The 15,359-nt window shown below is 39.8% G+C and overlaps 1 protein-coding gene across 3 annotated transcripts in view; it reads right to left on the reverse strand.

The window, feature by feature from the left end:
• DGKI (diacylglycerol kinase iota) overlaps nt 1–15,359 on the reverse strand; it is a 450,344-nt gene that overhangs the window by 197,620 nt on the left and 237,365 nt on the right. For all 3 annotated transcript variants that reach the window (XR_010945642.1, XM_067747120.1, XM_067747121.1), the window contains 2 exons: nt 6,117–6,199; nt 4,222–4,282 (listed from right to left, as the gene is read on the reverse strand). Coding sequence is in view for 2 of the 3 variants with exons in the window: in XM_067747120.1 (XP_067603221.1) it covers nt 4,222–4,282; nt 6,117–6,199 (144 nt within the window). In the remaining variant the exon portion in view is untranslated. The remainder of the gene's footprint in view (nt 1–4,221; nt 4,283–6,116; nt 6,200–15,359) is intronic.

Consider the following 15,359-nt stretch of genomic DNA (forward strand, 5'->3'; position numbering starts at 1 on the left):
ATATGCTAACATTAGCGTTGGCTGAGGGGTGGAGAGGGCCGTGAATTGACATTTTCTCTGAACGAAGCAGATGCACAGTTGCCTTTCCTCATATCATCTGCAGGCAGAAACGTGAGGGATACCCACACGGAGAAATCACAGGAGAACGAGGGCAACGTTTCTGCACCCAGAAAGATCATCAAAACGCAGCATGTGACAACTGGGTTCCCTTTCTTACATGTACACAATGATTCTTCCTTTCGATATTTTCATATTTGCACTCAATAGTTTACAAAGTCACTCTGTGTTAAAAGAAATGTTTAAAATCGAGATACTAGTCAAGGTATGAGCTTTTTTGAAACAGAATGTAGATTTAGGCTATCCATCCTCCCATTGGCAAGAGGACAACTGGGGGGTTACCAAGCTCTTCTTCAAGAGAGGCTGGGACGTCGGGGTGCTGAGGGAGAAGAGGCCTGTGGAACCATCTGCTGGCCCCGTCAATTAAAGGGGAATAATAATCCTTTCTTCCCTGCTCCGGCTGTAGAGAGTCGGGGCATGGGGGGCCTACTGTGTAGGATGTCTCCTCATCTAGGGAAGCCAGCGGAATCAGAAATAAGCATAAGAGTGTGGCTCAAGTCCATTTAATCCCAGCCCTTTGGAAAGACGTTAACAGGGTTAAGGGTGGACCTTCGGATCCAGCCCAGTTCATCAAGGCCAAGGGCAGGTAAGGAGGGATCATGTTTCACCTTAAGGATCCATAATGAGGGGAAGGGACCTGTGACCCTACTGTCTCAGTTCACGCACTCCTCGATATTTAACCAAGGTGGCAGCCATGGGGAACTGGCTGGGTGGAGATGTGGCCGAGGAGAGGAGAGAATACAAATTTACCCTGTGACCAAAGAGAGACTGTTTCTAGTTTAAAAACATGAAGGTTTGAGATCATTCTGAGTTAGTTTTCTCTCACCCTAGAGATCAAAGATGGGACCAGCCCATTCGAAACCTGCAACTGTGTGACAACCTCAGGATTATGCAAACCACTTACAAAGAGACCACACCTGGGCCACCTTCCTCTGCAGCCGTCACTGGCCTTGTGTGGTGACGGACTGCTTGAACATGGCTGATCTCAACTGGAGGCGCTGTAAATTTAAAATATATGCTACATTCTGAAGACAGTCCAAATTGAGCATAAAATATCCCACGAATGACTTTATACTGATTGCATGTTGAAATGATAATATCTTGGACATAGTGGGTTAAATAAAATATATTATAAAATTAATTTAACCTGCTTCTTCTTAGATTTTTCTAAGTGCCTTCTAGAAAACTTCAAATGTAAAAATGCGGCTTGCATTATAGTTCTCTTGAACAGCAATGGTCTATACTAACATAATGCTACAGCTGTGAAGACCCTTAGGGATCCAAACGTATCCCTTGCAGATTTAGAATGTCTCAGAAGAAGTTAGGGAACCTTCCAAAGCACCTCTTCCTCCTCCAACTGCAGTACCTGCCTCCCTGCACTTTTTACCAGGATAAAATTAAAGTAACTCATACTGAAGCCGAATAACTTTTCTCCAATTAATGCAACGTGTCTTGTACACACACTAATGTGATTGAGGGTTAACGTATCCTCATCCTAACCCATCAAAAATATTCCGTATCTGATTCCTCCTGGGACTTTGTCACTGACAGAATTCTGACAGCCTCTACAGTGACAGATACACTCACTAAATAAAGGGTGAGCACCTTATGTCACATATATACCCGACACTTCACTTGCCTCGAGCCAACAGCTTTTCTTCATGCATCCATCAGGATGCCTCTTCTTTATATAAACACTCAAAATTTAAAGTTTCATATTTGAAACGGATAAAAATGTCAATCACGTACCTTGATAAACATTTCATAAACCCCATATATCTTTTACAAAACATCTAACAAGGTAAAATAAAATAAAACCTGGTTTTACGTAAGGTATAAGATATGCAAAGCTTTGGGCTTCCCTGGTGGCGCAGTGGTTGAGAGTCTGCCTGGTGATGCAGGAGACACGGGTTCGTGCCCCGGTCCGGGAAGATCCCACATGCCGCGGAGTGGCTGGGCCCGTGAGCCGTGGCCGCTGAGCCTGCACGTCCGGAGCGTGTGCTCCGCAATGGGAGAGGCCACAACAGTGAGAGGCCCGTGTACCGCAAAAAAAAAAAAAAAAGATATGCAAAGTTTTGATTCTGCATGACTGGACTACAGAGGTTACCACTGAGAAAAATAACTAGTTCAAAAGTATGCATCAGTTCTAGGGGAAATACACTACTTTTCATGGCTGTTGTAAAGGACCCACGTATAAACGTCTAGTGCAGCTGTGAGTTATGTAGAAGGATGTGAAAATTGAAGTTAGGATCACAGATAAGGTACCAAAAAAGAAAAAGTGCCTATAATATAATAGAAAAGTTACATTTAGCCTTGTGGAATACCCGTTAATACGGTCTATTTAAAGAAGAGATGCTAGAAAAGCTGGGGAACAAGGTAGTCTGCGTGTCGAGTAGTGACATTAATGGCACCAGAGAGTATAGAAATTCAACACTGTGATTTGATCTGGTCATTAGGACCCAATAGGGAGGTACCAAGTCTCTCTCATTCTGGGTTTTGTCCCAGACACTCTCTTGAAACTATTTCTTGAAAACCAACAGTTACTTCCTAGTCTCCAAATCCACAGTAATTCCTGTCTCTTCTTAAGAATGTAGTCACTGCCTCTGTCTTGAAACTCCTTTTGGGTTTTTTTTTTTTTCCTCGACAGAATAGACTACTGGTGGTTCTTCTGCTTCTATCTTTCCACTTTCCTTTTGAAATTCAGCTCTGACTCCTAATTATAAATGTTTCACAAGTGTCTGGACTTGGCTCTCTTCTTTGTCCTTTATGCTTTGAATTCCCATGTTTCCAAACACTTTCCTAACTGCAGAGAATACCTCAATACCACATAACTTAGAACAGTGCTTCCTTCACATATCTGCTGAGTAGAGGAAAGAAAGAAGAAAGCAGTGAGGCAGAGAGAGGTGATGGGAGGTGCAGTGGATAATGGGGAAGTTTGGAAGGTGGAACTGCCAAGCCAGGATGAAGCCCAAGATATGGAGACGAACAGGCAACCGATGTGGATTTGAGGTAACGATCACTTAAGTCAAGAAGGAGGAAGAACTCTGAATTCAGGACACCAGGCATATCCCCATAGTCAAATAATTTTGGAAAACACTGGGTTAAACAAAGTGAAATAGGTTTGGCTTCTTTAAGACTTTATAATGAATTTTATAAGCTAATAATGTGTATTAGAGTCTCCAAGAATAGTAAACATTACTTTCCCCACTGAAAAATGTTTTCCTCTCCGCAGAAAATCTGAAAGGCCCAGTGCAATCACTGTTTTATTTTTTTCTGGTTGTGTTTATTAGTATATAATGTGTATCCAGTGCTGCATTAAGTGTTCACGTGCGGTGAGAGATAAAATTAGAAGATTCCATTGCTGCCTTTGAGAATAAAACATTCTAATTAGGAAGATTAGAGAAAAGCCAAAGATAGTTCATAATAAAATCCTATGAGATCAGACTCCAAATACAGAAGAAAAGACACTGGACAGCAAAATCTAAATGTCACGATTCTCAATTATTTGCCTTGCTAAATATAGCAACCTAAGTAGAGGGCAAATTGAGAAACAGATGAGACAAACTAGGGAAAATACACGAGTGATATTAAACTTCAGCCCAACTCCATCTTTTCTCCAAAAATGACTACAAAGGGAACCAGTTATGATCTTTATGCAAACCAATGTTAGCCAATATTCTAAGTTTTATTTCCACCAGTAAAAAAAAAAAAAAGCCATAATTCAATTGTGTACACATACTTCTCCATAGTTGTGACCAATTATTAAGAATATATGGAAATAGGTCAGTTTCTGTTTTAAAAATAATTTAGTCATCTACAATCCTCATTCTAGTGATGTGACCACATCCTTACTTTGTGGACCAGGAAAGGATATAGCCTAGTGGAGAGAGGGAAATCTAATTTAGAAAGATCAAGTATGAATCCTTGAGGGCAATAACAAAGTCCCTCCTAACCCTTAGGGGATTGGATTCACATGAGAGACAGAGGTTTGAGGGGATTGGAAAGACTGTGAGGTGGGAATGAAGAAAGAGAAATGTCTTAAGGAAAACAAAAGACAAATGGAAGAAACAAGGGAAAGAACTAGATTCTCTTTCAAGGACCTACCGTTCCATCCCCACCACAGGCCAGAATCCGCAGATTTGGTACTTTCCTATATAATTCAAGCCTGTAGAGGATACAGAAGGAAAAGTAAATAAAAGAGCATATCACCGGCCATAGTAGAGAGCACGATTCCAAAACACACCAAAACGAAGGGGGCCGTGGAGGGTGTCCACTGGAGAAAACGCATAACCGCGAGAATGGTAATACCTTCAAAACGAGTCACCGAGTAGTCACCAAGTACTGGTTCCAACAATCGGATTAGGGGCTGGCAGCAAACGTCACTGGAATGGGGTTTTAGGGTGTCCTAGTGTTTTATTTCCCATAATTCCTATTAATGTGTCAACGCACGTTATTTTCCTCACTAGTGTCAAATTCCTTCTTTTTCTTTCCATTCTTCTCCCCCCTTTCTCAAAGAACATCAAATCTGATTAGCTTTTCCCAGACCTATTTATTTTTCAAATCTACACTTCCCACTCTTACTCCTAGAAAACCTTCTTCAGAGAGATAGGAAGGACACCCCACTAGCATTATTACTACCGCACCCACAATTCCATCTCCTCTCAACTCACCCGCTGACGCTCAAACCCCCATTTATACTGCTCAGCCCCAAAAGGGAAGAATTACTGAATTTTCTTTATTTTCAATGTCTGCTTGAAATTAGATCTTTCCTGTTGTCTTAAGAAAATGCAATGATACTGTTCCCGCTAAAATGTTTGCTTAAGTGACAATTTCAATGGCTCTATTCCAGAAAACATCACCTATTTAAATCAAATCATATTTTTTTCTGAAAATAGTTCCTGTCCTGCCATGTTCTTTATGGTTATCTATGAAGTATCTACCTAAAGTCTAACTAAAAATGATAAAATCTTAAGTAAATGTGAAAGGGCAAAAGTAAATGTAAAAGGGAAAAAGCAGATTTGCCTTAATACATCTGAATGCAGAAAAAAATATAGAAGTCTTACAGCAAACTCTAGTGGCAAGGAAGTTCACAGATTAAGAGAATGACAACAGAAGTTAATTTTCATAATTAATGTTCTCTCGTAGGCTTAAAATATGTAATTTATCTATTTCATACAGGAATATTATTTTCTAGAAATTATCTGAGCTTGTGTTTCTTTGCCTCTGATATTATTACTTATTTATAAGTAGTTATAAAAATAATTAGTATCTCTTTAGCTCTAATGTTTACCAGATGACATCTGAACTACCTTATTAGGTGGGTTTTAAAAAGGGAACCAGACAACAGCAGAAATGTCCCTGCTCCTTCCCACCATGTACCCCTCCACGAAAGGGAAGATATAGGACACATGTCATCTACAGAGAGACTTTATTTTTCACCACTTCGAACAGAAAACAGAGAATGAAATTTCTGAGAGGCTCAGATGAAGGACTGAGCAGGAATTAGAATGTCTCTCTCACTCTGGTATGGAATCCATAGGTATAATCAGTTAATCAATCAAGCTCTCAAATGGACACAGATGCATACAATTTCTAATGCAAACAAATGAAAATATTCATAAACAGAGATGGCCCTTCTCCAAAGATACACTGACATTCCCATTAATGTACATCTCCAAAGTGGTACATGCATAAGTAGAAAAAGGATGGATCCTTTCTCGATTCAGATTTGCCCATAATGTACAGTTACATGTGTCTAAGCAGCAAACACACTCAGAGTTAACAACTCAGAGGGTAAGTGTTGAAGGAAACTAACCCAGCGAAGAGGGGAACAGCAGATGAAGTTTCAAAGGGAGGACAGTGCAGGTGAGCAAGTAGATGAGAGACGGTCAGAAAAACACTTCATGAGGTCATCAAATAATAAAGCTTGACTCCAAAGCAGAAAGTCCTTCTCACTCGCCTAAAATAGTAAGAACCATGGAGGGTATTTCCAGACTTACGCGTCTTTTGGCCCTTCCTGAGAAAGATCAAAGACTTGCCGTGGGTTCAGGTACCACATGAACATCTGCATGACCTTGGTTCCCTGTAAGGAAAAAAAAACTGACAGTAACAGGAAGAAATTTCCAAATATTACCTGCTCATTTAAAGAATAAAAATAAATCCTGTTCTAAAAAATAATATTGAATTATAAACAGTATAGAGTAGCAGTTAAAATCATGGGCTTTGGCCGTCGATATACATAGGTTGAATGCTTATATTAGGCTCTGTCTAACCTGTGTAACTCTGGGCAAGTTCTTTAATTTCACTAAGTTCAGCTCTCTTCTCTTTAATGCAGGAATAAAAATGCCTAGTTCACAGACTTGTTGTAAAGATTAAATGCAATAATGTCTGAGGAGAACATCAAAGTGGTTGGCATGCAACAAATGCTTAATGATTAGTATCTGTTGGCTTTTATTATCATTATTTAATGTGTGAAAATCCACATAGGGAAGTTATTAGTCAACTTATGTAATTTAACATTACTTTTTACTTTATTGTGCAGATTATTGTCTTTGCATAATATAAAATAAGGACAGTATTAGCTAAGTATGACTTTATTGAAATAAATGTTTTTAACCACAGCAAAAGTATCTCAGGCTCCCCATACTTAAAATATATAATTTCTCTAGTTAGTGCTATCAACTCTTACTTTGACATTTTTCAACTTCCATGTATACATCTGTGTCTTTTTCTCTCTCTCATAACCATTTTTGGAGTGTCTTAAGTAACTGTGACATTTATAGAGATATCATGGCAAATACAAAGCAGTTCTGGAGATCACTTCTTAAAGTGAATTGAGCAAAAATCAAATTAAAGAAGAATTTTTTTATTAAGCAGTATCAAAAGAGCTTTAAAATTGAGTAGGATGCCTCATTTTAGGTCACTACCAACCATAGCAAATAATATTTGATCGGTTGGGCAGCATCCGTTGCTTATAACTATCATCCCTTTATTAGCTATCATGATTGCTCTTCCTTGAAAATATTCCTAAGTTTGGATACCTATACACTGTATTTGAGAGTCATCCTAGTACAGTAGAAATAGCACAATATTTGAGTCAGAGCTAACTTGGGTGTTCTAACTGGGTGACTGTGAGAATTTATAATCTTGCAGAAATTCAGCATGTAAAATAGGGCAATGTCTACTTTCCAAGGTGATTATGAGAATTAAATGAATCAGTAATAGTTTTGTATCCAGCACAGTATGTGGCACAAAATAGGCCTTTGTAAATGTTAGTCCCTTTCTTTTTTGTTCCTTGTTAACCTATTCATTAAACTACACTTGAGCATGTGAGGGCTAAAGTGTAGTTTATAATTATCACATTGCTATGCCAGTTGTTAACAGAGGCCAGTGTAGGTCTTTTGTTCCACATTTCATCCAAACCTATAATTTAAAGTTCTGCTTTATCATGTGCTTGCTATAAATTTAGGAATAACATTCTACCCTTAATCATTACAACTAATCCTTCAGTTTCGCCAAACGACATACTTTGTTTCCTACAAAATCTAGATATAGATTTAGATATATAATAATAACTAAATACTAAACCATTCTCTTCTTTCCACACCAGGCCTTGGTATCAAGTCAGTTGGGGATTATTTCAAGTAGTCTTTTATGTTTCATAGGTAACACCAGAGTCATTCTAATGACCAATAAGTTTATTAAAAATTTCCAACTGACTTGCTAGAAAATTAATTTTTCACTTTTAGATTCCTAGGGCAATGTGAATTGTGGATGTTAATTACTCCTTCGTTGTCACCTTTGGCTATGGTGTGCGTCTCAATTCCAGTTTCTCTTATATATACAATACTAAGTAATTAACATCTTTCAAAAAATAAAAATAAAAAGCATTGAGGTTTTTTTTTTATCTTCAAATTTCTCTAAAAGGTTTGAATGTCCACACCATGTTGGGTTTTGCTCATTTTCAATTCGTGTTAGTTTGAACACCTAATTCGCTACATTTATCCTTTTGACAAAGGGGTATTTTTTAAGGCTGGCAGGTTTTGCACCCCACGCTTCTAGGAGGTACCACTTAATGTTGCAGCCTACTGGAATAATGCTCTCTAGAATTGGGCAGGGATGACTTTCATAAACATGCGAGGCTGCCCTATCAGAGTTTATATTCAGGCATGATATAATTTCTTATTTTAAAAGTAATCTTTCTAAAACACATTCATTAGCAAAAATGATAAGTGTCTGAATGAAAGTATTGCATTGTCTTAAATCAATCTTGGTGGGTAAAGAAAAGAGACCTATAACATTTAAGTTAGTTCTATTTACTCTGCTGCTACCTCTAGGATAAGCTACTCAGTGCTTTAATAGAGATAATTTATTGAATAGAACTGAATGGGTTGACAAGTACTAATTCACCAGGAAAAGAGTAACTTATTTCTTTCTCACTGACAAGATTAAGTCTACTCCATCACCTACACAATTGACTAGCGAGTTTCAAATACTCTCATAGTCATCACATGCTATATGCCTTATAAAAGCTGAACTTCTGTGCAAGAGTTTTATTTTTCTCTAAATGAAAAAAAAAAACAGCTTACACATCAATTCTAATACGCTCCGGAGCGTGTTCTCATACATATGGTTGTAGATGTAATACCTCAATGACCACAGAATTTTCTAAGATAGTTTGAGATTGGGTATTCCTATGGAATGATAAAACATTGTTCTGTCCAGCTCCAGGTATCAGGGAACAGAGTGGCGCAGAATAAAACAACTTCCAAGAAAATAGGTAGATTGTTCCAGAGGGGAACGAACAGGATTCATCCATTCACCTCCTATGTGCTAGGCACGGTTTTTGGTAAGGGGATCAGGATATGGACAAGACAGAGAAGATCTTGTTCTCCAAAGAAAGTTCTCTGAATTATTCATGAAAAAAATATAATGATTTGGGGAGTATAGAGGATCAACTAAGAATGGGTCAGCTCAAATAGCAGCACATCAATTGTCATCAAAGCACTGGAACTCTCATGTAGGGCTCAGTACTCTATGTTACTAAGCAAGCCTTGGTTTATATCATGGAGGCATTATCTAGCTCATGAAAAGAACTGTCCAGACAATAAGAAAGACCTGAGGAAAATAACAGTGGGAGGAGGAGGTTAAGAAATCTCTTAACCCAAACAATCCCGAAAGAATACCTTATTGATTCAATAAACCTGTATTAGGCTCCTACTCTGTACCCATGTGCACACCCAGGAGCTCAGGAGACCAACCCAAAATAAATTCGTTCACTAAAGATGGTAAATGCTATGATGAAGATGCCTACGGAGATGTATGAGTGGCTGGAGGAGATACTCTAAGCCCAACTATGGGGCTTGGATGAGGGCTTCCTATGTATGATATGTGAACTGTGTCTTGCAAGATGAGTAGAGTTAACCATTTCTTTTTACATGGAGTAGAGGAAGAAGTTTTACGGTAAGGGTACAAGATGTGTGAGACAGCAAGACATGTCACGGAAAAACTATATTCATTTCAGTCTTTGGACCATGAGGCAGGGGTGGTGGGAGATGAAACTCCCAAAGTGAGTTGTAGATTAAGTCATGTAGGCTGTGGGGCTCAGGCTTTGTTTTGCGGGAAATGACAGTCACTGAAATGTCTTAAGCAGAGGAATTGGACTTACATTTTGATACATCAGTCTGACTAGAGGCTAAGGAGCTAGACATCTAGGCCCTAGACCTATCACAGGGGCTAGGCGGCTTGGTTTAGCCACTACTGTACACTGATGTCTGCTCCTGCAAAATAACCCTCAATGTGATGGTATTAGCAGGTGGGGCCTTTGGAATAGGCACACAAAAAGATGCCCAACATCGCTAATTATTAGAGAAATGCAAATCAAAGCCACAATGAGGTATCATTTCACACCGGTCTGAATGGCCATCATCAAAAAGTCCAAATAATAAACGCTGGGGAGGATGTAGAGAAAAGGGAACCCTCCTACACTGTTGGTGGGAGTGGAGACTGGTGCAGCCATTATAGAAAACAGTACGGAGATTCCTTAAAAAACTAAAAATAGAGTTACCACATGATCCAGCAATCCCACTCCTGGGTATATATCCGGAGAAGACTGTAATTCAAAAAGATACATGCACCCCAATGTTCACTGCAGCACTCTTTACAATAGCCAAGACATGGAAGCAACCTAAGTGTCCATTGACAGTTAAGTGAATAAAGATGTTTTATATATATATTTATATTATTTTAGATATATAATATAAATATACATTTATATATATATACATACACACACAATGGGATAGTACTCATCCATAAAAAAGAATGAAATAATGCCATTTGCAGCAACATGGATGGACCCAGAGATTGTCATATCAAGTGAAGTCAGTCAGACAGAACAAGACAAATATCATATGATATCACTTACATGTGGAAACTAAAATATGATACGAATGAACTTATTTACAGAACAGAAACAAACTCACAGACATAGAAAACAAACTTATGGTTACCAAAGGGGAAAGTGCGGGGAGGGGGATAAATTAATAGTTTGGGATTAGCAAATATACACTACTATATATAAAACAGATAAACAACAAAGTCCTACTGTGTAGCACAGGGAACTATATTCAATATCCTGTAATAAACCATAATGGGGAAGAATACACAGACACACACACACTAAATCACTTTGTTGTACAGCAGAAATACAACACTGTAAATCAACTATAGTTCAATAAAAAAATAAAATAATAAAATAATGTTTTTGATTTATCCCTAGGTTGAGCATCGTCGAAAATAACATCTTCACTGAGGCTGTTTGTTCAGTATGTAGAAATAGTCTGGGGACTCAGATTGGAAGTTACTTCCTCTCTTTGTCTCCTCCTTCTCCCCACCTGGGTTGACCTTCCCTGGCCTGACTTAGGAAGGGCCGGCCCTGGTCTGGGGAAGCCTGTCCATGAATGGTGTGTGAACTCGGTCAGTATGAGCCTGTCCACAGGCTGAACATCCCTCCCCCCTATAACCTGTTGATAAGCTCCCTGGCAACTCTGATCCAGGGGTCCAGCTCATGCCACACCTGTACCCTGGGATTTCACAATGAACGGCGGGAGCACCCCAGGCCGGAACCCTCGACTCTCAGGACTGGCTGGCCAGAATAATTCCAGTGGTCAGAACACCTGCTTACAGGGAACAGAGCCAACATTTTATAAGAACTCTAAATGGAGTATAACCCATAAAAATACTGAATCACTATGTTGTACACCTGAAACTGATATAGTATCATTAATCAGCTACAGCTCAATAAAAAAAGGACACTTGCCTCACCATGCATGTATAATCTAAGTCACTGAAAGGTGAAATTCACGACTCATGAGTGTGAAGGAGACGCAGTGTGAAAGCAGGAAACATTGAGAGGCATCAGAAGGGTCCATACGTCTCGGGTACAAACATGTTAATGAGTCACACGGGCATCCAAGAAAAATGATAAGTTTTGAAGTTAAAGCGGCGATAAGCGTAAGAGAGGGGGCCCATTTCTCAGGCCCTCAGGTTTCCACGCCGGGGAGGGCATCATGCGGGAATAAAGTTTCTCTTTCCTGTACTACCTCTTTTCCGCAGGAGGAGACACTCAAAGTTGATATCACAGCCCCTAATTCTAGTGACTATTCCCTCAAATAGTTCACATCCCACCAATAATAGCCGTGCCACTAACCTCTAAAGCTTTGCAGAACACCCAGTACATGTCTACCTGAAGAGTGTTAGAAAAACAGAGACAATTATTCTGAAGCATCTGTTTAAAAGAGGGATTGTTTAAAAAGAGGACATAAAAGCAGTCCCTATAATGTGTGCAGCTCAACATATTCCTGCCAAGCGCTGGAAAATTTCCGAACACACATAAAATACTGAAGGAAAAAAAAGCTGTAGGCATTTTACTTGCCAGCAGATGGCGACATCGTCTAGTCATTTAAAGCACAGAAGCCTAAGCAAGTTTTGTGCGTGTGCGGTTTAAGTTTGAAGTCTAAGCTTCAAAAACAGAAGAGGGGAGTGCTTGATATCGAGATACAGATGAGCAGAATAAATCAATCCTTTAAAGGCAAAAATCAGGGTTTAACAACAAGAACAACAAAGTATTTCTCTACTGATTGCTGTCAGCTCTTGAGAATCAGTGTGGTCTCAGCTGTAGCAACACTGGCACCAGGGAGCGTGTTAGAAAAGCGGGATTTCAGAGCCACCTGCGACTCACTGAATCAGAATCTGCATTTTAACATGATCCCCAAGTGAATCATACGCACATTAAACCTAAGGAAAAAAAAACCCATGATTCTCAACACTAGCTAGACAAGAAAATCTACTAGGAACTTAGACCAGTTAAGGGGTCCTGTCCTCACAGGCTCTTAGCAGGGGGTGCAGCAGACATCGGTCTTTAAAAGCTGCCGGGGTTATTCTGACATGAAGCGAGGGCTGAGAACCACTTCTCTGAGCTACGAGATGAGCCTCCTTGAAGAAAGTAAGGACAAGCTGAGATGCTATTCTTCAAACAAAAAAATAAACTTTCATCTCAAATAACTTCTCACCCACTGTGCTCCTCACACAAAGCCCAGGTCATCTCAGAGACCCTGATATGACTCTTATTTACGTTTTCCTAAATGTGTTCCACAGAAGACCTACATCAGAATCACGGGAGATGCTTGCTAACCGGCAGCATTCCTGGGCCTCAACCAGACCCACTGCGTCAGATTTTATGGGGTGGAGCATTTCTAACAAGTGTCTTCATGGGTTTTATTTACAAACAGTTTGAAAGCCTCTGGACTATAAGAAGGGAGTAAGGGGCACATATTCAAATAGAATTTACCCGGACTGAACACTAGTGTCAGGCGGAAATTTCCTGAATTTTCCGGAAACTGAAAATTCCTAGATAAGAATTCTAATGAGTGATATTTCAAAGGTTCTCATGACTGAGGATGTCAAACAGATACAGAGGTCATGTTACTAATCTCAACTTGTCTGTAAGGTAAATAGAAGTGAATGGTCTCCCTTCTCAAAACAGAACAGCACACTATGTAAGGCTTGAATACAGAATGCTGCAGAGCGAGAAACTCCAGGTAGGAAAGGGTATATGCCCCCCACCCCACTTCTCCTTCCTTGGGTTCACCTGCTTCGTTTTCACTGCCACCCTCTGTTCCCCTTTGGCTCTTTGTCTCAACTATGGCTCATTTGGGTCCGAGAGAATAAAAGGAGGCGGGAAGGGCTTCCCTGGTGGCGCAGTGGTTGAGAGACCGCCTGCCAACGCAGGGGACGCGGGTTCGTGCCCCGGTCTGGGAAGATCCCACATGCCGCGGAGCGGCTGGGCCCGTGAGCCAAGGCCACTGAGCCTGCGCGTCCGGAGCCTGTGCTCCGCAACGGGAGAGGCCACGACAGTGAGAGGCCCGCGTATCGCAAAAAAAAAAAAAAGAAGAAAAAAAGAAAAAAAAAAAAAGAAAGAAAAAAAAGGAGGGAAAAACTATGAGGAAACGAGATTCAAAGGAACTGAGGAATAAGAAACTCCTTCCTCTGATTGCGTTTTGCCAGATGGGATGGTTTGCTTCATCCTCTGACTCCCCATCCTGTGGCTGAACGTGCCCTCGTCTGCAACGTGAAGGTCATGTTATGGTCACAGCTCAGGAAAGGCTAACCCTGACAGGGGAGTTAGATCAGCCCTGACCGTGACTCTGCCCTGCTCACCACAATCGGGGGATCAAAGCTGTACCATCCTAACGCTGAAGAAGGAACCGTGAATATGCGAAGCCGCTGGAGGCCAGTTTGAATGATTCTAATTGTAGATGGGTGTTTGGACTTCTTTACAGCTTTCTCCACATTTCTAAGCACACTGTGCTTAGAAACAGTGCACAGTGTTCTTCATATTTATTAGGCTTAGTAAAGAATTCTACTTCAGAGAGGGAATATATAGAAATTTAAAGTTGTGTAATATTAATTTTGATTTGGTTAGTCACACTTCTGAGAATCCCAGCTATTCCGGAGGTAACGTCTTTAGGGCGATGCACTCACAAGCCAGAGTGCAGCAAGTGGCAGCAAAGTCACGAAGCCTTGTGTTTCTCACAACTGGCCATTTAAAAAATTTGAACACCTCACTGTGACCTCAAATTCCTCAAACTCATTTCAACCTCTTCCCCAAAATAATTTTTTCCCTTTCCTGAAAACCCATCAATAACAAAGCCACTTTCCAGATAATTAGCTGGAAAATCTTGATGCTCTACTTCCTTTTATGTATCCTATTCATCCACGTGCCCATCTATCCATTCATCCATGATCCACCATTAGTCCATCTGTCCGCCCATCCATTGATCAATCCATCCATCCACTGAGCTATCCCTCTATCTGATTTTTAAAATTTTTTAAAAATTTTATTGAAGCATAGTTGACTTACAATGTTGTGTTAATTTCTGCTGTACAGCAAAGTGATTCCGTTTATATATATATATATATATATATATTCTTTTCCATTATGGTTTATCACAGGATATTGACTATAGTTCCCTTTGCTATACTGTAGGACCTTGCTGAGGGAAGGATTAGGAGTTTGGGATTAGTAAATGCAAACTATTGATATTATATATAGGATGTATAAACAAGGTCCTCTACCCGATTTATGCTAAGTGAATAGACTGCTGACTTATATATATATTCTCTATGTGTCTAATTAATCTTCCATTATATTACTCCTTTGTTTAAAAAATATTTTTCAAAACTAAAAAAACTTCAAATAGCAAAAAACAAGTTTTCACTATATAAATCCAAAATCCTCAGCTGGGTTTTTATAAGACACTGCTCCATAGGTTCATTCTAACCTCTAATCACATTTCTAGTAACTTAATATGCATCCTCTACTCACCATACTGTACTCAAAATGAATCATTTTCATCACAACATCCCATCTTCTACACATACTGTTTATTAAACAATTATTTGTTCACTGCTCTATGCCGTATATTAGACATCATAGGTTCAGAGGTGAGGCCCCCGGCATTATGGACACTGTATCTTTGCAGTAAAGGCACCCCTGGAGCACTTATGCTGCAATTCACATAATACAGGTGTGTGCCAAGGACGACAGGGGCATAGCGTACGGCGCGATTAATTTTGAGCAATAGTTCAGAAAGGTGCTACAGTAAAGGGTGAACAGCAATGTGACAAGAGAGGAGGAAGAGGACATGACTCCAGTTTTCTCTCCTCTGCACAACTAAGTA

This window comes from Pseudorca crassidens, chromosome 8, assembly GCF_039906515.1.
Source record: "Pseudorca crassidens isolate mPseCra1 chromosome 8, mPseCra1.hap1, whole genome shotgun sequence".
NCBI classification, from domain to species: Eukaryota; Metazoa; Chordata; class Mammalia; order Artiodactyla; family Delphinidae; genus Pseudorca; species Pseudorca crassidens.